The 27,558-nt window shown below is 38.0% G+C and overlaps 1 protein-coding gene across 4 annotated transcripts in view; it reads right to left on the bottom strand.

Annotated features, from left to right (window-relative positions):
* The window catches only part of ptprsa (protein tyrosine phosphatase receptor type Sa), a 271,953-nt gene that overhangs the window by 48,639 nt on the left and 195,756 nt on the right, over positions 1–27,558 (bottom strand). The window contains exons 1-9 of one of the 4 annotated variants that reach the window (XM_007541260.2): positions 22,735–23,041; positions 21,974–22,555; positions 21,665–21,801; positions 21,430–21,574; positions 12,989–13,309; positions 11,244–11,437; positions 9,838–9,864; positions 8,142–8,259; positions 455–1,048 (exon numbers count right to left, since the gene is read on the bottom strand). In XM_007541260.2, coding sequence (XP_007541322.2) covers positions 455–1,048; positions 8,142–8,259; positions 9,838–9,864; positions 11,244–11,437; positions 12,989–13,309; positions 21,430–21,574; positions 21,665–21,801; positions 21,974–22,555; positions 22,735–22,954 — 2,338 coding nt within the window. In that variant the 5' untranslated portion in view covers positions 22,955–23,041. Of the gene's footprint in view, positions 1–454; positions 1,049–8,141; positions 8,260–9,837; positions 9,865–11,243; positions 11,438–12,988; positions 13,310–21,429; positions 21,575–21,664; positions 21,802–21,973; positions 22,556–22,734; positions 23,042–26,882; positions 27,204–27,558 lie in introns of those variants that run through there. The other 3 variants (XM_007541271.2, XM_007541267.2, XM_007541279.2) reach the window with 3 other exon arrangements.

The raw sequence follows: 27,558 nt of genomic DNA, 5'->3' as shown, positions 1-27,558 counted from the left end.
ATAAAGTCAGATTATAGTCATAGTTGTGTAATCCTGAACACCCCAAACACACAGTTGCTGTGACTGGATTTGACTGAAGTCCTACCTTTTTTGAAAACTGGGAAGTGAGATGGCATAAGCGGCGTGAATGTGCTCAACAAAAGGCTGCAAGGACCGACAGGAGTGTCTGACCAGCAACACTTACCTTAGAAATTCTAGGCTGCTCTCCACTTTCTCAATATGACTGACTGTAACTTACTGACTTTCATTTTTACCTGGTTTGGGTTAGTGATGTAAGTAATCCAGGGAAAGCTAATTAAATACCAATCATTTTTGGAAGAGTGTTCAAGTTGGTTGAAGAAGTTGGTTGGATATTTTCTTTTCTTTTTTTTTTATTTTGGTAAACGTGAACCATACTTTGAGTCAATTTCCAACCCCCTGCATCAGGGTTTGAAAAGAAACAGGCAAGCCCTACCTGTGGTATCAATGGCCATGGTCCGATACTGGATGGGCGGGCTGTAGGGCCCTGGACCTATACTGGTGTGGGCACGTATTTTCACATCATATGCAGAGTTCGGTTTGAGGCTGTTGAGCTCAAAGCTAGACTGGTGGGGAGGTAAACGGAGTTCTTGTGGTGCTTCTCTTGTTCCGGCTTCTTTATAAGCCAGAGTGTACTCTGTGATGACCCCATTCCTCTCTGCCAGCACTGGTGGAGACCAGGATAGCTGCACTGAGCAGCATGTTACCATTGAGCCCTCGTTAATTTGAGGGTATCCCCCAGGGGTATTCTCAGGAACAGCGAGTTCTGCCACAGCCTCTTCCCCAAAGCCCCCTCTGCTTTTGGCGGAGATCTTAAAGAGATAAGTGGCACCCCGGTGAATGTTGCCCACAAAATACTGCCGTTCATGGGGAGCAAACTCCAGTGTGGCCAGAGGGGAGACGTCTTTCCGGCCAAACTGGAGGCGGTATCCCTGCAGGTCCATTCCATTTATCAGGTCTGGAGGATCCCAGTGAACAACAGCTGAAGTCTTTGAATCTTGAGCTACTGACAGATACGGCGGACCAGGCACTGTGCAAAAAAAAGTAATGGAGAAAAATCTTACTCTTCCATTTACACATTTGTAGAGATGTTACTAAATTAACTCACCAGACATAACTTCAAACATAATGATTACTGAATAGTTGATATTTTTAGTCAATAGGTTTTAAGTCATAGAGCAACACAAAATAGAATACTGAGGTAGATCAGCTGGTTTTAATACACTAACATTTTCAAATGGCATATTTATGCTTTACTTTTCTTAATGTTGCAAAGCAAAGCTAAACTGCATATTTTGCATGATTCATAAAGCATGTTTGTATTATGTTTTCTGCATATATGATCATAGGAAACACAAGCTCAAACATTCTCAATTATTAATGTTAAAAAGATCACAGAGACTAAAACTACACTCACAGTTATAATTCAAAGTATTTATCAGTTAACACAACCGAGTGAGCTTGTCTAGAATGGTGATGTGGAAGATCCTCAGCAGTGATAAATTCTGGAGTGATCGTTGTTCCCATTATCATTTAATGCTACATAGACACTTTAGCTAGCAGAATCTCAGAGCTGCAAAGCCTCACTAAAGATTTAAACAAAGAACAGTTCCTCTTTTAACTGTTGTCATCTTTTTACATGTAAAATGTCTGCTCTACACAGGGGCCCAAACTCCATTGCTCGGGGCAGCCCAGTTTTGCTGCTCTCATGGATGACATCTCATCCAAATCCTGTTTTCAAAGGCCCAATCACTCAGACAGAGGTAGCAGGATTTAAAAGAAGCCTGCAGGTCCTCACCAGCTGTAAAAGTTGTAGGAGAGACAAGTGTGGCTGATTTGTTCTAAAGCCACATCACAGCGTAAATGGGGGCTACCTTGAATCTATTTTCAACAACTTGCCATTTCTCTGTGTCTTTGAACAGACAGAAGGTAGTACCAAAACAAGTCATATTAATAACATTTCAGACACATATGTTTTGCTCTCAGACCTCAGGAGTCTTTCCAGACTATTTTGAAAAGGATTTAGGAAAGTGGCACTTTGTTTTCGAAGTGAATATTATAGTACTTTCTTCCTATTCTTCCACAGAGCTGGCCCTCGAACTCCCTGAGGGAAACTGTCTGGAGGATAATTATGTGATGACTGATTCAGAAGACTTAGGTGTAGTATGAATTATAGCAAGCATACAGACAACACTGCAATGTGCCATTAAAATAAAAAAAAAAATAAAAAAAACAACAACTTGAGAACAGAAAAAAGTTATTCTGCATTTTGTATATTTGGAGATTGCCATTTTTCTAATGGATACTAAATAGGTTAAGACGAATTAGATGAGAGATCCAGCTATGAAATGGAGATACAAATTGGTTAACGGCTGAATTAAGCAGAAACAGGTGCATTTAAGGAGCTATTGCAAATGCTAACTATCCAATCACAGAAAAGTGAAAAACAGACGAATGATCATCCACAACAAAAGAATTGCAATTATGATTCACCTACAAAACACCAAAAGGCTGTTTTGCCACATTCCCATCTGCAGCAAGAAAGCAGAATGCATTTAAAGACATGCGGTGCTTCACAAAGCCAACCCCTAGAGCTGTCGAGTGATTGTGTAACACAGAACAGGCAATACTTTATTTACTTTATGAAAGTTAATTTGATTTGGTGAAGTGATGGTGTATTTATCATTCACAAAGCTTGCCAAAAGAATTGATAAACTAGGTTTGCAGCAATTGTATGAGGTCTTAATGAATTTATCAAGCTGAATAAGCTAAATAGAACTCTAATTTTGATTAACTACAGTGAAATATTTTCTGCATAGAATATATTTCAATAGCAGTTTAGGAGCCCCACCGATGGATGTGACTGTTTTGCTCTCATTTGTAGGTAAGTGTCATATATAAAGACCTTTCTCTTTGCATCTTACATGAAATGCATTTGCTGTAATAGTGTATGGACTCTCAAGTTTTCTGTTTATGTTTTTCCAAGTTGCCACTACCCATGTTTCTGCATCTACGCACGTACAAACACACATACCATATTCTGCTTTTTACAATCCACTTTCTCTTGCCTTATTGGTCGTTTGTGTTTGCTAATTGGAGCCTTTCAGGAGACGGTTGCTAGAAGGAAATGGGAGTGGGTGGGTTAGACGGTGGATTGTCAGCAGAGCTTTTGCCCATAAGGGAAAGGCGCGGGTGTTGCATATTGGGTGAAACGAATCCTGCTAATACTTCTTGGCTACATGCTACAGATCAGCTTGGTGTCATTTAAAAGCCCACTCTGCCTTCATGGTTGCAGTTAATCAAGAAAATGGAATCAGAGATAATGATCCTGGGATGATATCATGGGTGGATTTTCCATTTTCATTTTTTTTTTGTTTTTTTGCCTCTCTTTGAAAATCAACAGGCTGCTGTGTGTATCCTTCGCAGCCTTTGTAACCCCAGCAACCCCAGCGACAGTTTTATTATTTGTACATTCAAAACTGTGGCCTAATGCATTGTAGGGGAGAGGGATCAGGGGCACTGAGCCAGCAGATTGGTGTCGGGAGGGGAGGTGGAAGCCGGGGATTGTTCAAGCTGTGTGTATGTGTGTGGTGACACAGGATGATGATAAGAGAGCAAGGGCATGGTGAGGAGAAGAAAAATGAGTGAATGAGGGATGATGAAGGTGACTAGGGACAGGGAGCAATCAGCTGCAAAGAGGACCCACAGGGATATGAGGAGCCTGATATGTTAGTGTGTGAGGGTGAAGGTACATGAGTGATTCTGGGATTTCTGGACACCTTGATTGTCCTTTTCTTCTTTACCCTTTTCTTGCCGCATTTCATCACTTCTTCCCCTAAGCTACCCTCCACCACATTCTTGTATATCCAAACATCCTCCCCGTCTCTCTGTCTTTGTCCATTTCATAACATACCCTGGTTCAATCCCTCCATGTGGAACTCCTGGCACGTTTCTCATCAAACCGCAGAATTAACAGCTTTCTGCTGACGCTCACTCACCAACTGAGAAAGGAGCAACAATGTTTTCTCTTCATCACCTCCTCTCTTATGTCTACCTTTCATGCACTTGACAGACAGACAGACTCTTCCAAGTAACTCAACTGAGTTGTAGCAGCATTTTATGGATTCTTAAAAGCACCACCTTTCAACCAGTATTTTACAGGCCTTGCTATGGCAACAGCCTGCAAGCCTGTTGCAACCTGCATCCAGTGGCATAAGTATGCATTTCTCAGAAGTAGATATGAATCAGATTCTTATATCTTCCCTTTTCCCACATGTTGTTCTTCCACCCTTTCCTTCCAAAGCACCACCAGTTCTACAATGATAAACTACTTCCAAGCTTTAGAGACCAGAATAGAGTCGGGTGTCTGGCCAAAACATGTTAAGCTTTTCAGCTCGGTATCCAGATTACCCAATTTTGTGCCACAGAGAATAAAAGAGCCTGCATAAAGTCAGTAGAAGGTGATGGTACAGAATCCAGTACTTGTAGATGTAGCTCTTACAAAACCTAGTGTGACCCTAGGCAAAAATGTACAAGTTCTTAAAAGTTGCAACAGTAATTGACATTTAATGGTGAAAAATTACTTTAATTTCTAATTAAATCAAGGACACCTCGGATAATATCTGAAAAATATACCAATTACCCTTGAATTCACTGTGATATCACACTTGCTGTTCCTACACAGCTTAAACTATCAGATGTCTTCTACATCACTGTAGAAAAAAAGACGCTCAAATAAAGGCCCCCATTCAATACAACCATGTGGCATTGAATGTTTATGCATCTAACATGTTTCTGAACACTCTTGTAACCATTCTTTGTTATAATAGGTTATGCATGTCATGTTTTTTTCTTATTTTTTATATGTATAAATAGACCAGATTTGTATAAAAAACAGTTTCCCATATAAAACGTACATTTTCACCAACATAACCAACATAAAATGTAATAATCCATAAATATCATGTGTTGGGGAGGTCAAAGGATTGAAATGTATGCACTTATTTTGCAGAACAAAAATTGGGATTGAAGAGGTTAAGATGTTTTGTCTCAAAACTAATCCTGACTTTTATTCTTTGCTGTCTCTCATGTAGTAAAACTGGTCTATACATTTGTTTCCTCCCAGCATAAGTGAAGTGTACTTCTCAAAAAAAGAAGTACACTGCAAAAACATCGAGAGACTGCAGTACATTCAGAACTCTCTATGATCCAGATGAGATTGCTGCTTTTTGAAAACATAACACTTCTACAATCGTTCACGGGCTTCCTGGACTACAAAATATCTCTTCACACTCACAAGCGCCGGTATCTTAAATAACCTCTCTCCCCACGAACAACTCATTTCTTCACTTGACACAATCCAAACTCTTCCCCAGCATGGCAATGCTGTGTTCAGTGGGCAAACAAGTGTTTTGTATTTGTGTGTGTCACTTTTTAAACATAGCAAAGCCTATGGCATAGTTGTAGGCTGATTACTGGTTTTTAGGTACACCAAGGTTAGCAACAGTTACATTTTCAGAATTGCTAAAACGTTCTATGAGTAGAACACAGAGAAAAACACCCATTTGTCACCCATTGAGCTCAAGGTAATGGTGATAGCTCGGAACATTCAGCAGAATGCAGGCTGGTTACTGAAACAGATAATCTAATTAATTAACCAGGACTTTGCATGTGGAGTTTGATGATAAACAGTGTCTTTGGCAGCAACAGGAACCTTTCTTCCATTGGCCCTGGTCAGGTTTTTTCAAACAGAACTTAGAGTTCATATATATATATATATATGTATATATATATATAAAATTTCAAAATAAAAAATCTCATACATAGATTTTTATTAAGATTTGTTCACGTTTACAAAACTATTGTTGACAGTTCTGGAGGATGAAAAGACATGGCCCCTGATGTGAATCGACTTTTTAGTAACACAAAAACCTGCTCTTTTTCATGATGTTCTGTCTCGATGTAGCCTTTCAGGCCTTTATGTCTCCAAAAGAAAGGAAATGGCTTTGACATCATCACTCCTAGAGGCATTTGTGTTCCATAAATGCATGGGTTTATGTTTTTTTTTTTTTTTTTTTTTAAAAAAAAAAAAAAAAAAAAACTGAACAGCTATTTCATAACTTGTACAGACGCTTGTGTAATTCAAAATTACACAGCTGTACAATAGGTAATAAACTACCTCCTACATTTAGTGTGTGAAGTGTTGGATGTGTTATTTGAAATTCATTTTTCTGGTTAAAATTTTACAGCCAGGAATTTAATTCCCAGAGGTTAATTTGAACTACATAATTGTCTCATCCACTGATCAAGCCCAACATTATGACAGGTGAACGGAATAACACTGATTATCTCTCTTCATCATGGCACCTGTTGGTGGATGGAATATATTAGGCATCAAGTGAACATTTTGTTCTCAAAATTGAGGTGGGTAAAAAGCAGGAATTAATTGAGGGAGCTTGCCAAGTGCCAGAACTGCTGCTTTGGTTGTGCCTGCAGTGGTTGGCATCTATTCAAAAGGGATCCAAGGAAGAAACAGTCCTGAACCAGTGACAGGGCTATGGGCAAGGAAAGCAAAGTCTGGCTTGTGTAGTCTGATTGAACAGATGAGCTACTGGAGTGAAATGGCGTCTGATTATTATAGAAAGGTGTCGGACTACACAGTTCATCACAGTTTATTGCATATTGGAGTGCACAGCCACAGATCAGTCATAATGCAAAAATGATGACCACTTCATGCCAATAAAAGCACCTTCAACGAGCCTATGACCTATGAGCATAAGAACCGGATCATGAAGCACATCCTCCAAGTTGGACTGAGATCTTGCAAACTCTAATGTTATGTCTAATCAGTATATTTCTTGATATTGTATATTTTATCTTGATGCAGCACTAAAATCCCTCTAAGTGTGAATACATTTATTTTTGTTATTGCTTGAAAAAGGAAAAAATATTTAACATAATTTCTGTAAATACTTTACAATGTCCTCATGAGGGACCACTAATATTTACTAGGTAACATCTCTTAAAACATGATAGGCCAAAACCTGATTTATTTTTCCAAAAGAAAAAAAATGTTCCTCACATTCCCAACTTCTTCACCTTTAGCTTTTCTTATAGAAATTTTTTTTTTTAAAATATCAATAATAATTATGAAAAAAAGAGTAAACTTTTTCTTAGAGAAAGGACCAGACGACAATGGAAAAATTAGGATTGTGCACCCTCAAACAAGATCCTTTATCCAGCTTTTAGGAGAGGTATCTATCTATTTAGTGGTTAAATGTCATACAGTTAGGCCGGGATGGGGGCCGTGTGCATATGTTGTTGTTTCGACATCCATATGCCTACATGTGTGGCATGTAGGCATGTACTAAGTTGCACCAATATAAGGTTGTATCTTCTGCAACCTCATTCGTAAACAAGCTTAAAAGACAGCTTCACAATTTAGATTACGTTTATGCTAGCTGAATGAGCACATGTGGTTTATACAAACTGTGCACACCAGTGGCTACAAGGGGACAAATTAAGAATACAAGGTTTTGTAGAGCTAAATCATTTGCCTTGAATGTTTTATTCATACGGCAGAAACCAAAGACCCAAGTGGGGTTTTCATGCTGTCATAATCTGTCTGAAGAAATCTCAAAGTAACTTAAACGATGCCCTTGATCTCCTAAAAAATTGCGGACGGTCTTCTAAGCTTGACTGAAATTATAAAAGAAATACTGATACAAGTGAGCGTCTGATGAAACACAGCTGTTGAAACACATCTGTTGAAAGGACTACTGATTCAGACACATGTATTTCTAAAGCCAGACCTTTATAAAATTAAAGCTAAAGCTCATAAAATGACATATACTTGATAAAGACACATAATCAAGTCCCTCAAATGTCACAACCTATTAATATAATGTGTGTCTGTTTTTTTTTTTTTGTTTTGTTTTTTTTTTCCCAGTGCTCCAAATAGTTAAAAAAATGTTTCTGGTATTGTCTCTAAATCTGAATTTTTATGAGCTTTGATTAAAGAAAACAAAAACAACTAAAGTAAGAGATATCTTAAACTGATCAAAATCCTCTTTCTGACAACAGCCTTTAGTCACAGGCTGAATTTATTTTATTTCTGTACTGACCTGCCCCTTTGGTCACCACCACTTTGGGTTTACTCCGTGCTCCATCCCCCTTGGTGGTGTATGCTGCTACCGTGACGGAGTAAGTGGTGTCTGGCTTGAGTCCTCCGATGACCATTTCCTAAGGGGAACACGGGATAGACAGGGAAAAGGAAAATGTCAGAACCTCTTCTGAATTTTTTATGATCTGACCCCACTTTGTAGAGCTCAAAGCACCTTGTGCTGAATGTTAATCCGAGCATCTCCTGGTTCTCTTTATTAATTTTCACGAGGATGCATGCATTATACGCAACGATTCGCTCTGTGTAATGGGAAACCATTACGCAAACCCTCAGAGCCACAGAGGTGGAGAAGGGACATTATGTATGTAAATGCAAAGTACCTCTCTCTTCTATTTCTTCAGCAATTTCCCGATCAACAACTTAACTTTGATAAATGCCCACTGAATACATCCTGGCCTTTCACTGGCAGTTTTTACCTATGCCATTACGGTTCCTTGAGTCTTCTTCAAAGAGAAGCTTCCGATCAATTCTAATGAATCTTTCAAGGGGGAAGGTTTTCAACGAATGCAGAATGAGGTTTTTAACAGGCTGGTTGGCAGGGAGGATGGGGTAAGTCAATAATGGTAAATAAGCTATAAGCACTTTTTACACATTATAGTATTTTTCTGTACTAAAGGTACCTTTTGTTTAATTCGGGTGAAATTTATTGGATGTGGCAATCCATTTGTAGTAGGCCTACGGCGTTTTCCAAAAGTAAAAGTAATCTTCCACATTTTGTTATGTTTCAGTGTAATTTGCTGAGATTTTAAAGTGAAAATCAAAAGTTCTCTTCATCCATTTTCAAATTAACTATAATGAGCTTTCCTAAAGAAAGGCGATAACCCACAGCAAAATGCTTCCAACTACCGCGTTTTTAACTAACAAGCTAAATGTTAAATGCTAAATGTAAAAAGCTAAATGTTTTATAAAAAAAAATAATAATCCACATGGTTATGTAAGAATGACTTTCTTTTTACTAGTCTTTCTTTAGGACCGGATGTGTTAAATCTACCACTAATAATTGTCCTGCGGACAAAGAGTCTCACCTGAAATGCGTTTCTCTACAAGACCTCAACAAATATAATGGGCTTCTAGGCTGCATGTATTTGTAATGTGACAAACATTTAAGGGTTCAAGGAATAACAACTCTTTAATACACTGCATGACAAGAATCTGGAGTCGGAACCAAGAACAGGCATTTAGTAGACTGATCACCATTTTTATGAATCTTAAAGTGACACAATAATACAAAGCAACACAAAGTCACCACATCACAAAGTACAAATTCAAACAAATGAAATACACACACGCACAAATAAATAAATAAATAAATAAAAAACTACTGTTTTTGCACACAGCAAGATACAAGCAGCATTAGCATTCTGAGGAGATTTTCTAGTAGATATTGCATCAGCCAGCGTTTAGTGATGGGTAACTCTTAAGGGAAGTTCGTCTGTTTTTTGTAAGAGACATATGAGGATAATGTGGAGGAGCTCTGATTGGGCAGCTAAAGTGAAACTTGTAAGCCGCTCATTGTTTCCAGATAGAAAAATAAGATAAGAGGGTTGGGCTTGTGCATATTGTGGGCCTCAACCGTGGTTGATGCAATAGCCACTGTTTCATGAACACAAAGCACTCAGGCAAAACTTTGTACTTACATATTCAGCCGTATCGTCCGTTTCCCACTAACCCCCCCCCGCCAAAGTGAAGAGTGCGCAGGAGAGAGAGAAAAAGAGCATTTTTTTTTTTTGGAAGGAGAGAGGAAAACTAAAGTGGGGGAAATAGGATTGTGAGAGATTGAGGCTTTAGAGGTTTAGGATGGGCAGGCAGCAGAAATAGGTCACTAGTTTTAGGAGGTCAGAAGAAAGAAGCAGTGCTTGAAGCTCAAAGGAGACAACCGAAACAAGCCAAGTGGTACAGGTCTGAGAGTATGTTACAGTTAACTGAATGAAATAGAAACATAAAAATGGTTTTTGTATTCCTTAGACAGAAATCCTCTCATTTTTGATTTAGCATATGTGTAGTTTCAGACCATGTAATTTAGGTTACCGGAGCTCAGGAAATCAATGTGATGCTGGTGTTATTTGGATTGAGCTGTCCGTTTTTTTAATAAAGTTTGATCAATAGTTCCAATTGATTCAGTTCCTAAGTGGAGCTGCATACAATATTTTTCCCATCATGTTATGACTTTCAGGATGCAGTGTCCAGAGATGATTACAACTGGGCACAGGAGGCACAATTTACTGGATTCCAATACAACTGAGTCAAAGGATTTTCAAAAGGAATAAATGTTTGTTGTTTGTCGATTCAATTTTTAAAAAAAAAAAAAAAATCAAAATTTTCTTTGGTTTCTTGAAGCAAGTACATGCACATTTTTTTCATTTGCACTATTGCTGCAGCAGAGCATTTACTTCTATTCCTTATAGAAGTAGTGCATTTATTCCCAATAGAATAGAAAAAGTAGGAAAAGATAAGGGAATATTTGATTACTGCTCTTGTTGCGGGTTAAGGCGAAAAATAATATATTACAGCAACATGAAATGTAATCCAAGAGGTAAACATCCCCAATATTGCTCCACACACTCCAGTGACATTTATAAAGCCAAAACTGCTTATAAGAAAAGATGCACTGATCACAGTCTGTTGGGTGATTTCTAATTTCTGCATAGAATTTTTATCAAGTATTTTATCCAATTCTGATTTATTTCACATTTAATTTAAAAATGCCTTTCTAGCCTACCTTCTGATGGTTATAATTAATCACTTAAAGCCAGAGGAAAGAATCTAATGCCAGGAGTGTGTGAGACAATTTATTGTAAAACAATATGGTACCAATATCAAATCAATGTAAAACAAATGACAAAGTAGTACTGGGTGTTCACGTTTTGGTGGTAAATATGCATTAGTAAATATACAATGCATATTAATGAATTAATCCATTCAGTCCAGTCCAGCTAAAATTTGACCAGTTTCTCTCAGCTGATTTCCAATTTTATCTCCAATTGTACATGTACGTTATGGGAATTTACATTTTAAAGAGAAAACAATGTATTATTGGTCATACCTGGGCATCAGCAAGCATGACATCCTTGATGAGGGGCAGGCCCCGTGACTCGCCATTTTCAACACGTACATAGTGAACTTGGTAGCCACGGATTTGACCATTTTGCTTTCCAGGTGTCACTGAACGCCACATCACTTTCAGTGCTGTGGAGTTGAGGACCTCCACCTCAACCCTCCTCGGTGCTGCTCCAGGAACTAGAAATAAGAAGCAGTTTAAACACAAAAATCTGAATATGAACATGCAATATTTTCTTTGACAAACTTTTTGCACAACTATAAAAAAACCCAATAAATTAAAAATACTAATATTACAGACACATTTCAAAACAATATAGATCCAACAAATGACACCGAAACATGGTCTACACCCCAAATATACCTTCACTACTCTCTCCCGTCACCTCCACCCTTTCAATAAGTCTCTTTATGGTGGGAAGCCTTGCCACTTATTCATAATGACCGACCTTTTTGGCAGCCTTGAATCCAGGCCGCTTGAGGTGGCAGAGAATATCATTTTCTGAGATGAATGTGCCATGCGTAAAACCCCTCCTCTTAAGCGGCTTCCACTTGCGACTCCACAAACACTTGTGTCCTTCTTCATTCCCTAAATCACAACCCAACTCCGCCCTCTATTTTGGTTCCTTCATAACCAGAGTTCTCATTTTTTAACTGACACTTGTTAAATGTCATTATTATAGCAGCACCAAAAATAGTTTTGATTTGCCTTTTAATAACTGCCAGTATAACAGTGGTATTTAAAAACACGAATGCCAGACAAATGCAGAACATTTCAACATGTTAGATATAAAATGGCTTATGTAGAGTAGAAGCTAATTTAAGTGAATCTATGTCACAGGTGCTGTGGTAAGATCGATGGATCAATAAAATCCTATCATGTCAGGATTTTTCTTCTTTCGCCAGAGAAACTTATTTTTAGCTTCTTTAAATGCTTGTTTTCATTCCATATGACCACGTTGTGGTGTCAGATTGCAAAAGGTAGGTCTTCAGGGAGCAGGGAAATAATAAAAGTGTATCAAATGATAGGAAGTGAACAGAATAAAAAAATCAATTCAGGTGCACAGTAGCTGCCCTTTCTTTCCGGAGACAGTGAAACGGGTTTGTTTTTCCAGTTAAACGGATGGATTAACACACCAAAAACAGTTTGTTTCAGCAGCCTGAGTGGCATGTTCAAGATCCTTGGTGGTGTACTTACTAAACATACAGGTTAGGCAGACTAGTAAAAAAAAAAAAATCCTCAGGACGAGTTTTTTCCATGTCTGGGAGGTGGACATTTGGTAGATGTGTGTCTGTGTGTGTATAACCGTAGTTATTCATAAATTATTGTCAAGAGAGGGTCTAGGAGTATACTTAAAGAAGAACATTTGGATAAGAAATCCAAATGTTGCAAAGATGCAGCATATTCATTCAACATTTACTGTTTTTATTTTATTTTTTAAATTTTTCTACACAACACTCAAACTGGATTTTGAGGTTTAGGTTGATGAGGAACCACTTTAAGAATTTCAATTTAAAAATTCTTAAGTAAAATATGTTAAGCCTTACTGTAAGACTTTCCCTGATTTGGAAATTCAGATTCCTGAGTACAGATGGATCATAGTAGTGTATTCAACCACGACTCTTGTGACTTCAAGTTAGAGGCCAAAGCAGTTTAACCTCATTTCAAGCTAACAGAGAAGAGTTCTGTCTCTTAATAAGGCCAAGTCTCCACATAAGAGACTCACGTACCATCTTCATCTGTCCGACAGATTAGGGGCTCACTCTCGGGGCCAGGCCCAATCTCAGTTGAGGCGGACAATGTGATTCGGTACTGGGTCCACTTCTCCAGTCTCTGCAGCAACACCCGCTCTTCGGTTGGAGGCACTGGCGGCTCCTCCATGGGGTCTGTATCGTCGCTGGCCCCTTCTGAAGGGCCCACCACTTGGTAGCGCACCCTATACCCCGTCAGATCACCGTTCTGACTCTTCAGAGGTGGGGGGCGCCAACTTACCAAAAGGCTGGTGGAGCTGGTAGTGCTGCACTTAATTTCTTGAGGGGGAGCTGAGGGTTCTGGTGAGGTGGAAAGGACAGGAAGGAAGGGAGGTAGGGGGCGGTAGAGGACGAGGAGGATGGGGGAAGGAAGAAGGGTGAAAAACGAAAAAATAAAAAGATGGTAGAGATAAAGAAAATGAAAAAAGGAAAATTTTAAACTCAAATAAAAAACAACAGGAATAATCAAAATGAAACTGATCAACACAAAACACAAATATATGAAAATAAAAACGGGGTACCAAGCAGATGCCAAATTAAAAGGTGAAAATGCACACCACCATACAGAAACATAATAATGAATCAAGACAGCTGTGCTTGCTGGTTTTGGTGAAAATAAGATATGTCTGTGAACATTATTTTATGAAATATAGGTCAATTGTTTGGTACTTTTTCCAAATCTAAAAAGTCTACTAGCTAAAAAGTCATGATAGATTTTATAATTTAGGAGTCTTTAGGATGACTAGCACCATTTTAAACAAGAACTCAGAAGTTCACTTTATTTTTGTGATTGCTAGACAACAAATTACGTAGTTTAAAATGAAAGTTTGAATCATTCCAATTTATCACACAGAATTCCATGGTAAACCTTTGTGTCTGAATTGCTTTTGGAGAACATGTTAAATTAAAAAAATGTCCTCTTTTAAAATTCTTAACATTTTTGTTTTTCCTGTCCAAATAATATATATTTTAGCCTTTGTATTTTATTCTTTGTGCAATTCCCTCCACCTTGATGTAGCAAATCTAGTTCATTATTACATTTTCTGACAGCAAAGTAATACAAACTAAATTAAATATGATTAGAGACAAGGACATATCACACAAAAGTTTAAATAAAAAGAAGCAAATGAATAAATAAATATGTTTTCATCCAAAAATAAAGGACAATAAAGAAATAAGTTATGAATTCAAGGAGGATAATGTGAAATTAGTTGGAACCAAAGTGATTCAAAAGATTCACAACAAATACTTTCTAAAAATACAAGGTGTGAGTAAACATCAACAAAGGAAAAATAAAACCAGATGCTCATAAAAAACAACAAACAAAACAGTATACCATGAACAGACAAACAAAAGTAAATCGCAAGCATTGTCTGCATCATACGTACCTGACTCCCAAAAATAAAATAAAAAAAAACTTTCAAGACTTTCTTACCAACAGCACCTGACTCCAGAGTGTGCTTACTCTAGAGTCAGGGAGAAGCAACACTTTCCCATCCTGAGAATATGATCAATTTTATGATCAAATCTTGTTACAGTCATGGCAAACAGCTATTTGTATCCACTGATAGTTGATTTGGACCCAGTTTGGGAAGAGCAGGAGGGAGAGAGTTGGCTCTGTGCTGTAGCCAGTGCTGTTTAATACTGCATTGTTGGGCCAGAGGGTCCACAACACTGAGAGAAGGGAAAGCCAGTGGGGAAAACTCATTATCAAGATTTTCTACGCTCGTGAACTTGGCCGAGCACAGAAACATCCTTCCTTGTTGGCAATTTCCTCAAATAAATCCCATTTCATAGCCCTATGTCTAAGTATCTCAGAGGAGCCTGCAGCCATTTTGACAGTGCCAAGACACAAGACAATGTCATCAACAACATAAAAAGCTCATATAAAGGAATTTATAAAACTTTAATAAAAATGTTGTGAGCATATTGTCACTTTAGAAGAAACAGATTTAAAATTGAAAAGAAAAAACTAAGTTTTATAAAGAAAAAAATAAAAACAAAAAACATTTTACTTGGTAAAATAGACACTGTTCCAGTACACAAAAATAAAACAGGGCCACAGCCTTAGTTCTCAAACCCTTTTCTGTGTCCAATGGGCTTATTTACTTAAGGTCTTACTGGATTTTGAGCCATTCAGCTTCTTTCCTTTGCCCGTATTGTATTTGCAAACTCTCCCCCGTCAAGAATGATTGCTCCGTTCTCATTCTTTGTGGCAAAGAAAAGGTCTATAATTCTGACAGGGTGGAGGTTATCACAGTGCACAGGCATCTCTATGCTTGATAACAATTTAAGACTGGATTGGGCGCATCCTTAATATCCCACGGAGGGCCAGTCGTAGGATTATGGATACTAGAAGTATGCAACCACAAAAAGAAGTATTTTGGATAAAGTTTCACTTGAAGTGCATCAAAACTTTCATATGAAGTCATCAAGACAAGACAAACTGGTCTTGTCTGCAATTACTTCCTTCACTTTGACTCTGAAATATGATGTGGGAGGTTTTTACACTACAACTTTCAAATTCAAAGTGAAAGGAATTTAGAGGATATGGAATATTCTTAGCAAAAATACTACAATGGTTACAATTCGATATTAACGTGAAGTATTAAAATAACAAATTGCGAATGCTATTTCTATCACAGTCTAAGTGCCATCTTTGTATATGGACTGTATCAGAAACCTCAAATGACATGATGTTCGTTCTTGTAGATCATTACGGAATTAATCCCAGCGATGACAAATGGCCATGGTGTGGCTCACACAGATATTCCAATACATCTAAAAACCTTCTGCAATTACAGTAAGTGGGGGGAATAAACTGCTTGTTTGGTTAAATACAGAGGATTTAGAATCTGCCACTTTAATTTTAGAGATGGCTTTTGACTGGCTACTGGCAGGGTCTAGGTATAATCTAAATGTGTAACAAAGCCTGACAATCCAAGGCCTTGGCTCAGAGCTCATCGCAGAGCATGAAATTAATTCTGACTCTATGAAATGGGATTCTTATCTGCCATTCGGGAGCCCTGCAGCCCCTCAACAACCACTCCAGGGTCTATCTCAAGTCTTCTCAGCATGTTTTAAAACTGGCAACAGCTGGAAAAATTACCCTCCATGCTTTCTGGTTGTGGACCCTCTTGTTGGCCATGTCTGAACTGTCTCATAAACTGGTTTCAACCTGGACTGACAAATGTAGCATACCAAGTGAGGTCTTGTTTCTGAATGGGAGCCGTTGTGAGAGAGAATGTCTTGCTTATATAAAAACCTGATACAACTTTGAAAAGTGAAAATAATTTGGTATCAGCCACATTGAAGTAGTTAAAGAGTGCAGACAAATTCCAGGATTATTCTGAATTTTTTGCTCGTCAAAGCTCCCATTACAAGCCTCAGGTAATGCTATTTGGACTGAGCATAACCTTCAATGTTTTATAAACAGTTTCTGCATAGAACATAGAGGAAACACATCTGAAATGTCATATTGTCTGTCTGTCTTTCAACTTTGTAGCATAGTGATTCAGTGTGCCAGATGCTGGAGGTCTGGAAGTGGAACTTATACATCATGTTTGGGAAGGAACAACTACTTTATGTGCAAATCCTGAATAGTTTTTGTGTTCGTGAGAAGTTTTTAGTTTTCAGGGATTAATTCCAGCAATCTCTCCATTAGATGTCATTAAGTTTCATATCCAACTGATTATTTCAATCAAGCAACATAGCTATTAAAATGTAAAACTTGATAAGTTCCAGTGCTACCTTCGTGTGTATGTGAAGGATGGCTTTTGGTGAAAAATCTTCGTTTAAAATGTTTAATGTGTGAGTGTGAAACTACCAAATGAAAAAAAAAAACAAAAAAAAAAAAACAAAGGTTTCTTAAACTGTGGCACAAGTACCATTGATTGTACTCAGTGGGTATCAATATTTTCAGGGTAAATGTAAGTAAATTAACAGCCATCTAGAGTTACTGAGCACCAACAATCAAGCAGAAGTGACTTGTTCAAATTGTTCAAGAACAGTAATCTTTTATTCTCTCTAAAAGGAGGTGTATTTGAGACAATTTGGAGAACTGTTAATATGAACTGAAAAATACAGCTGTAAAGAAGGAAAAAAACTCTGGTCATAAATTAGTTCTGTTCTATTTTTTTTTTATACCTTGGATCTGGGAAAAACATCAATCCCATCTTAGCTGGCTCCACACGGCACACTGAATCTCTAAACCACACAATCACTTACCTTTGAGCGTCCAAAAGATCAAGTAATTTTTAACAATAAGCACTGCGTTTGCCCAACTTAGTTTTCGAATATCCTGACTTAGTGCTGAACAACCAATGGGTGTAAGTGACTGCAGCAACTTTACAATGAATCTTTAATGTACAGGAAAAAATGGCTTAAAACATGTCAGTAAACATCTCTGAGGCCCAGGATAAAATAATGTCAATAGAATGGATAAAAATAAAAAAAAGCAAGCATGGCTGCTAGCTTTAGTGTTATGACCAAGCTATTGAAAATAGAGGTAAGATCTGCATTTTCTATTATTTCTGTGGACCACTGTTCAGGGAGAGCAAAGAGTGCAGGACAATAAAAAAAAAATAATAAAAAAAACGAAAATGAAGAATCCTATATCTTAAAATGTTGGACTTATCTCCCATCATGTTTGCTCAAAAGCCCATTCAAGTAAGTAAGCATGGTTGCATTGGCTTTTGTTGCAGTTATTCGAACCTGTGGTGGACTTGGGTTCATACAAGAACCAAACAGAAATGGAAATGTGGCTAGAAGATACAGAGAGATAAATCAAATAAATAGTATTTCAAAATTAAGACCCAAGTGAATAGAGAAAATTAAATAAATGGATATAACTCTGTTTACCAATAAATAAATAAATAAATAAATAAATAAATAAATAAATAAATAAATAACAATCAAACCAAAAGGGAAGAGGGATTTAAGTGAACAAAACGATGTCAAGGCATTCCAAGAACAGTTTTAGTTACAATCCACAAGTTAACATGTGACAAAGAGAGGCACTAGACTGGAAGAGGGTGACGAAGGAAGAGGAAAAGGAGGAGGGGCATATTCAATTCTGCTTGCAGTTTGCAAATGCAAAAACAGGCAAGAATATCACAAACACACACTTCGACACATGGGGATACGCACACTGTACTCAAGAAATGCCAAGACAGAAATGGGGATGGACATATGTGGCTTTTCATGCAGAGGAGTCAAAGTTCATCAGTTCAGCGGCAGCTGCTCAACAGCACCCCGAGTGGGCAGTAGTGAGTGTCACATGCAAGTGGAGTTCTTGGCAGTAACACTGCACTTTCTGTGCAGGAACAAAAAGAACTGTGAAGTGGTTGTTCCAAAGCCCACACGCTCACATGTCGAGGCACAGCCAACAAGTTGCACTGGTAGAAATAGAAAATGTGTTATAGGAAGTCGGCTCCCACCACCAATGCTTTCCTATGTCACTGTTGAAGGTACTCTGATTTAACAAAAATACTGTCAGTGTAGTAAAACAATGAAACCATTCATACACAATTCATTTTCTCCGGCATATGTTTGATTAAACTACAATTTGACAGTCTTGACTGTAGAAATAATATTAGCAATAAGGCATTTCATGTTAACTTCCATATGTGAATAAACAAAAATAGTGTGCCAAGTTTACTGTTGAAACCTCAGCAGAGTTAATTAAATACCTTATTACTTCAACAACAGTTATTAAGATTTATTACTGTACTATTGTTTATTAAATGAAATTAAACTGTTCTCATTCAAGTGTTCATAGTGTGTCGATGATTCATTAGTTAGAGCATGAGTATTAAACTCATTTTCATTTTGGGCCACATCAAGTTTATGAATATTCTTAAAGGGCTGGTTGTGGCAGAATGTATTGGTAAAAACCATTAAAATATTGTTAAAATATTAATGAATAGCTGTGTCTGCATTCAATAAGGTATTTCTTAAAATTAAATAATATCGAACATCTGTTCACACTGCTCCAGGATTTTCTGAATGTTTTTGTAATTGTTTGCAATTGAAATCAATGATTTTCAGGCGCTAATTTAGAAATATTTGAATGACATATGCCCTGAGACAGACTGGCGACCTGTCCAGGGTGTACCCTGCCTCTCGCCCGGAACGTTAGCTGGAGATAGGCACCAGCAACCCTCCTGACCCCACTAAGGGAAAAGGGTGTATAGAAAATGGATGGATGTATGAATGAAAGACATATTTGCAATATTTGCACTTGATGATAAATGTAACTTTTTGGTACTTGTTGTATCAAGGACAAACTATCATTTGACATCAATTAAAGCAGTGTAGTAGATGTAAAACATACTGACCTCTGCAGGTGTGAGGTAGCATCACTTTAATATTCTTTTTTTAATGTGCGAAAAACTTACGATTATGCATTAGCGCAAAAACGTGCAGGGGTCTGTTGATTTAGCATGAATTTGCCGTTTCAAAAAAAACTCGAGGTACATATGTAATTTGATTGTATAAAAAATAAAAGCTGCTTTAATTTGACTAATAAAATAATATGTAAGCAATCAATTGCTCTATTTCTCTGTCCCTATGGAGCCGAGAGGGCCACATAAGAAGCTCTGATGGGCCAGATTAGTCCCCGTGCCTCGAGTTTGACACATGTAGGTCAAATGAATCTTCCATCAACTTTCCAAGTTAACTTTGTCTAAATTTACATCCTCATTTTGCGTCCATGATTTAAAATGCTGTCTTTTTGTCTTTTCTGCCGCCTTTATTTGACTATAAGTAGCTATTCTCCAATAATTTTTATTTTGATGAAAGCACCTGCCACTCAAAATATAATTAAAGATCTATGACTATGATCTGCCGAAGACACAATTGTCTTTTTAAATGTAATGCTCTCCATCGTCACATCACTTGTCTCTAATCCCCCCCGCCCCCTCTCAACAACAAGATTTAACTCTCAAATATTTGTGCAGTTCATACGAGAGCCTTGGTGGTTTTTCAGGAAAACTAGCATTTTTTGTGTCATGTGGGATGTGGACTTGCTGTCTACAAAGGAAAGGAACACATCAACAAAAGTGAAAGAAAATACATTAAAAAAAAGGAACTACTGAAATCATCTATCCACAACAACGTATGTTTTCCATGGCTGAGTACACATACATTTACGTCTTCCTAAGCACAGCAGTGAGGAAAAAAAGGCAAACAAAGCAAGGATGTGAACTAGAGGGGCATTTTGACGAACAGGTGCTTAACCAAACCAAGTTTTTAAATTTTAGTTTTCCAATGAGACAGAGGATTATTGCAACCTGGAACTTTAGAAGTTTTGAAGAACCCTATGAAAAGAGGAAGATCAGACGAATTAAATGCACTCAAGTGTAAAAAGTCACTAACATGGGGCTTCAGAGTGGAAGAATTGGTTGAAGTACCATAAAAAAGAGAGGAGGGAATTACTGCATGGAATGTTAATCATAGTTGTACTTGAAAAAAACAGTTTCCCTTTTCCCATTCTGAATGGATTACATTCAGGATGTAATCCATTCAGAATGGATGCAAATAGCAGCAGCAAAAACAAACAAAAAAAAAATACAATCTCAATGCTTTATTTGTTTTTATTATAAATGGCTGTTGAACAGAGAAGTGTGTCATCAATGCCATTTTCATTAATAGAGGGCTATAGATGGGTATTATATATTTCCAGGCACATAGTGCCAATTTATAGCACAATTAGGTAATTTTTAACTTTGGCTGTTTTACCAATTCTATAACAAACATAATTTAAAAGAAATTTGACTTTGCAATTTAAATCCTCAAAATTGGCCTTTGTCTCTTTAAGAAGCTCCAAATCTCTGACACTTCCCCTGGAGACTCCACTCAGACTTTAAGGCGGAGCTTTGGGTAAAAAGGCAGTGCACCGTATGAGCAAGTGTTGAAGCTAACCTGAATGGCTGCCATGGTAGAGTCAAGGATTTCTCAACCATGCATGAAATAATACAAGCAACACTTAAGGTAAATGCTATTTAAAATGTTCCCTTAGTCTCTTCAACTGCAGTAGTCCATAAAGTAAACATTTATTAGAATAATACAAGCCTAACAGAGTTTTAAAAAATGTCAAATTACATTTCATACATTTGCAAAATGTATGAAAATATGGATATGTTCCCAGTAGACATTTTAAATCACAAATAAGTAGCCTCAGTAAGCTTCAAATAAAGTCATTGTTTAAACACATAACTCAGAGGCTAGGCCATTGACATTAGAGAAAAATTTGCAAGCTTCAGTCAAAAGAGCAGGAAAAAGAACTAATATAAATGAAAATTGTTTTTGCTATGGTCCATAAAGAAAACAAGATCATAGTTTAGTTTTGTAAGAGGAGTTTCTTTTGTTAGCAAACCTGAAACAAAAACAGGACAGAATATCAATAAAAGGCTACATACTGGCTTGCAAGGTCCTCTCAGAAATTTCATTTGTGAACGCCCCAATGCCTTTGTTAGAGATGGCCGCCAGGGAGAAGCGGTACTTTGTATTGGGACGGAGACTTTCCACAACATATGATTTTGTGGGTCCAAATGTTTTCTTCAACTGTCAATCAAAATATAAGAATTTAAAATGGTGAACTAAAAAAAACAATTGTTGAAATAAACTTTTAGAGCTTTGGTAGTGAACACTTACCTGAGTGTCTGAATCGCCTTCCTTATAGCGAAGTTCATAATTTATAATTCCTTCTTTCTCATATGCAGGTTCCCAGGTCAGCTCAATGCTGGTGTCTGACACAGCACCAACTTGGAATTTGGATGGTTGACCTGGAACTGGACACAACAGCAGAGGATATTACAATAATTCAGAGTCAAGACAATAACATTTGCAAGGGTTAAATTATGATGACCAGTAGGTTGGCTTCTAAACCATTTTATTAAGAGAATCTAGTTCCAACAGCTCCAGAGGTACTATTACATTATTAGCAATTATTCATATCCTTACCTCCCTGTAATACTTTGACCTGAATTGGGGCTGAAAAAGGTCCATCACCAACAGATGTGAATGCAAGGACTTTGATTGTGTATGTTTCTTGAGGAACTAGGCTCTGAATGGTGGTGATGAGATTGTCCTGGACATTGTGGATCTGCCAGAGGCTCATGGGCTGCGAATCGTCCATAGTGTAATAAACTCGGTATCCCTTGATCTGCCCATTAGGCTCCTCGGGTTCCTCCCACTGGACCATCATGGTGTTTTGAGGAAGAATTTGGGCCTTAATGTTTCTTGGTGGACTGGCGGGAGCTTGCTCACCAGTCCGAGTTTCGACTGGCTCACTGGGTGGACCTTGTCCAATTGAGTTCACCGCTGAGACACGTATTTCATACTCTGTGTTTGGGTAGAGGCCACCAATGCTGTAACGTGTAGTGGTGATGCTATCCACCGTTTCATACTTGCTGTCTGGGGACCTGGCTCTATACTGTATGATGTAGTATGTCACTGGATCTGGGTTTCCTGAGTCCCACGTAATGGTCACACTAGTGGCTGTGGTTTCAGTAACCACAGGGGTACCTGGAGGCTTGGGAAGAGCTGTTGTGACAACACAGAAAAAATGAGAGAAGATATTAATTGGTGATTGCTCAAGAAGTCTGAACAAAAAAGAACAAAGATCGAGATAGTGTTTTTTTTTTTTTGTAACTTAACACAAGAGATTGGAAGTGAAATGTTCTATGAATGTCATAGATCCTTCACAAATAGTCATCTCTTACATTTTACAGTGATCTGTGCCACGGCTTCAATGATGCCAAGGCTGCTCATGGCCACGCAGGTATAGTTGGCTGACTCACGGACACTGCTCAGTTCAAGAACATTTCTGCCAACTGGCATCTCGTCGTCTGGCGTCAAGTCCTCAGCGTTCAGCATCCACTTGACATAAGGCATGGGCGACCCCACTGCCACGCAAGTTATGTTCACACTGCCACCTGGCATTATTTCTTTACTTTCTGGAAGAATGGAGAAGCGAGGAGGTACCCGCCGGACTGCGAGAAGGCATGAGGAAGGAGAAAGGATGACAAAAGAGGGCAAGGAGTCAAAAAGAAGAGAAAAAGGAGAGGTAACAAGAGAGGCAGATGAAAATTGATCCTTCTCAGGTATACATGTAACACAAAAGATTCAACATGATAAACGTGAACTCAAACAAAAAATAAAATAAAACTAGACTTTTGAAAACATAAAAAAAATAACAAATAATGGGAAAGAACTAAACTAATAGAAATGCTTCAACAACAATATAGATTAACAATTAAGCAACGATTCATAGCAACAAGGTTCCAATGACCAATATTTGACCCATCACAGCACAATTAAAGACACAAAAATCTATTACGAGTTTCTCATCTTTGGGGGCTGAACTACTGACACGTGGACAACTGAAGCACTACCTGATCGCAAAGTAGAAGAGTAATATAGTAGTAAAGGCCATGTGATAATTCTATCACATAAGCCCGACCGGGCAACCTGGAACTTCCTGTCCTCTCAGACACACATGCCAAACAGGAAGTAGGCCATTGCAGGCTTCTCCCACAGCACAGGAAGTGTAGGGTTACTGAACTATTGACCATCTCTGTAAGGTCTAACCAAATTCTAGCACACATTTGCACTTAACACCTTGCTCTACTTTCAGATCATCTTAAAGATGAGAAACTTTAATCAGATTTTTGTGGTTTAGGGTAGATCCACTGGACAAAGCCTTATTAAGATCTGACACGGTTCCATTGATAGATGCAGCTATCAGTTTCACAGACAGCATGCATAAATAGATCGAGGTAAATCAAGGAGTAAATGATAACAAAAGTAGATATAAAACTTGAGATAAAATGCATTGAGGAATATAACTGAAGGGTCGCTAGCATGCCCAGACAAAAGACGATTGGAGAGGAAAAGTAGCACAAGATAGAAGAAATAACTTTTGAGGAAAGGGTAGAAGGAGAGAGAACAGTGCAGTAAGGAGTGACAGAGAAAGAAATAGAGGAGGGAGGGGTGGAGGAGGGGTAAAGGGGGGACAGGGGTAACCCGTTTTACTGCTGTGTAAACTTTGCTTTTCTTCAGCTAATGTGACAAAATGTGATGATGGCACATTGTCACATCGCAGTCCCGGTAACACAAAATAAGTATCAAGGAACAAGGTGTGTGCCTAGGAGTACACAGAAAAAAAAGAGCTGTAGCCATTGTAGGTAGGAAGCTAACTACTACACAGTGTCGGAGTAAAGAAACAGAACTGGATCAACAGTGAGTAGAAGTTCAGAGAATAGAAAGGAGAGATGGAGGGAAAGAGAAATGAATACCAGCAACGAGAGGAAGACAGGTAGAACCTCTAAAGTTATGGAAAGGGACTGGATTGAAGAGGGAGGATAATAAACCTGAGATTCAGACGAAGGATGTGACAGGTATAGTGTAATGTGTGTGTATCTGTAGGTATATAGATGCATATACTTTTTGCATTGGTATAGGCATGGATGTGCGTGTGTACAGTATGCAAGAGCTATAGAGTGAAAGAGCATGATTCTGCAAAAAAGAAACTGATTGAGAGAGGCATCCCAGGAAGCATTTGACATTAGGTGACATGGAGGAGTTTGCAGTTACCCTAATGTTTTCTTCAACCATTTTACATATTTGTGTGCAATTTCAAAGGAAAGCTATATGTAGGAAAGACAAGATTTTACAAATACACAGCAGACTAAAACAAAGAAAATATTTTGATTTAATGTCAAAATGTTTGTTGGGATGCAAAGGTCAAGTGAGAGAAGGAAAGTAGTGAAGATACAGAAGACAACATGATGAAACATATGTGAAAGATGACTTTAGAGAGACGCACAAAACAAAGGAAGAGAGACAAGACACAAGGCAGAAATAAAAAAAAACAAACTCGAGCAGCAAGACAACGAACAAGACAAAGGGAAATGGATTGACACGCGGACATACTGTACAATACGCAACAAGGGAAAGAAAGGGATCGGGTTGTCAGAAAAGGGGGGAGAAGGAGAAGGAGGATATAAGTGGGGAATAGAATAAAAACTGATTGAAAATAAAAAAAGAACAAGAAAAGATCATGGCTCAAAGTTGGTTTGGAGATCTCACACACTGGGGCTTAAAATCAAGAATCAGGCACATGTTCCTTCATCACCACCTTAAACATTACTTTTGTGTGCAAATGGAAGTTAAATGTTTAGGACAGGTGGGCATAAGGAAGGACAAAACAGGGTAGTGGGAGTGATTGAAGGAAAAACTGAAAGGGGCCCTTAAAGTAAAATTAGATTTAAAAACAAACCGTGTCAATCCAAATGGGATTCATATGATCGTTGCATGGGAAAAGCTAATTTATCCACAAAACTGAGGCAGAATTATTATATAAACAAACTCAGAGGGATTTTCTTTTAACTGAATTGCACATGTAAAATCAGTATAAATCACTGATGGATACTTTCAGATACAGAGTGAGGGACACTCAAATGGGTAACATGGCTGGTGTTGGGGTTTTGATAAGTCTCTAATCTACTCTGTATGCATTTTCTGTTCTATCCACTGCTAATGTCAATTACTTTGTTACTCTGGGCGTAACAACCTAACCTTGAGGGCAAAAAGTTCATAGCTGACCTTTGAAAAAGGCTGGTTTGTGCTATGAAAAAATGACATGCAGTAAAAATGTACCAAGAAAAATGGACACTTGCAAATCCCCAAAAATATTATTTTCCAAAAAAAAAAAAAAAAAAAAGTTCCTATCAAAACTAAGTATTTGGTTGAGATATTTTTTTCATTATCTCTGTTGAAAAAANTTTTTTAACTGACACTTGTTAAATGTCATTATTATAGCAGCACCAAAAATAGTTTTGATTTGCCATTTAATAACTGCCAGTATAACAGTGGTATTTAAAAACACGAATGCCAGACAAATGCAGAACATTTCAACATGTTAGATATAAAATGGCTTATGTAGAGTAGAAGCTAATTTAAGTGAATCTATGTCACAGGTGCTGTGGTAAGATCGATGGATCAATAAAATCCTATCATGTCAGGATTTTTCTTCTTTCGCCAGAGAAACTTATTTTTAGCTTCTTTAAATGCTTGTTTTCATTCCATATGACCACGTTGTGGTGTCAGATTGCAAAAGGTAGGTCTTCAGGGAGCAGGGAAATAATAAAAGTGTATCAAATGATAGGAAGTGAACAGAATAAAAAAATCAATTCAGGTGCACAGTAGCTGCCCTTTCTTTCCGGAGACAGTGAAACGGGTTTGTTTTTCCAGTTAAACGGATGGATTAACACACCAAAAACAGTTTGTTTCAGCAGCCTGAGTGGCATGTTCAAGATCCTTGGTGGTGTACTTACTAAACATACAGGTTAGGCAGACTAGTAAAAAAAAAAAAATCCTCAGGACGAGTTTTTTCCATGTCTGGGAGGTGGACATTTGGTAGATGTGTGTCTGTGTGTGTATAACCGTAGTTATTCATAAATTATTGTCAAGAGAGGGTCTAGGAGTATACTTAAAGAAGAACATTTGGATAAGAAATCCAAATGTTGCAAAGATGCAGCATATTCATTCAACATTTACTGTTTTTATTTTATTTTTTAAATTTTTCTACACAACACTCAAACTGGATTTTGAGGTTTAGGTTGATGAGGAACCACTTTAAGAATTTCAATTTAAAAATTCTTAAGTAAAATATGTTAAGCCTTACTGTAAGACTTTCCCTGATTTGGAAATTCAGATTCCTGAGTACAGATGGATCATAGTAGTGTATTCAACCACGACTCTTGTGACTTCAAGTTAGATGCCAAAGCAGTTTAACCTTATTTCAAGCTAACAGAGAAGAGTTCTGTCTCTTAATAAGGCCAAGTCTCCACATAAGAGACTCACGTACCATCTTCATCTGTCCGACAGATTAGGGGCTCACTCTCGGGGCCAGGCCCAATCTCAGTTGAGGCGGACAATGTGATTCGGTACTGGGTCCACTTCTCCAGTCTCTGCAGCAACACCCGCTCTTCGGTTGGAGGCACTGGCGGCTCCTCCATGGGGTCTGTATCGTCGCTGGCCCCTTCTGAAGGGCCCACCACTTGGTAGCGCACCCTATACCCCGTCAGATCACCGTTCTGACTCTTCAGAGGTGGGGGGCGCCAACTTACCAAAAGGCTGGTGGAGCTGGTAGTGCTGCACTTAATTTCTTGAGGGGGAGCTGAGGGTTCTGGTGAGGTGGAAAGGACAGGAAGGAAGGGAGGTAGGGGGCGGTAGAGGACGAGGAGGATGGGGGAAGGAAGAAGGGTGAAAAACGAAAAAATAAAAAGATGGTAGAGATAAAGAAAATGAAAAAAGGAAAATTTTAAACTCAAATAAAAAACAACAGGAATAATCAAAATGAAACTGATCAACACAAAACACAAATATATGAAAATAAAAACGGGGTACCAAGCAGATGCCAAATTAAAAGGTGAAAATGCACACCACCATACAGAAACATAATAATGAATCAAGACAGCTGTGCTTGCTGGTTTTGGTGAAAATAAGATATGTCTGTGAACATTATTTTATGAAATATAGGT

Source organism: Poecilia formosa, unplaced genomic scaffold, assembly GCF_000485575.1.
Source record: "Poecilia formosa unplaced genomic scaffold, Poecilia_formosa-5.1.2 Scaffold10, whole genome shotgun sequence".
NCBI classification, from domain to species: domain Eukaryota; kingdom Metazoa; phylum Chordata; class Actinopteri; order Cyprinodontiformes; family Poeciliidae; genus Poecilia; species Poecilia formosa.
This window is presented reverse-complemented; position numbering and strand designations above follow the sequence as displayed.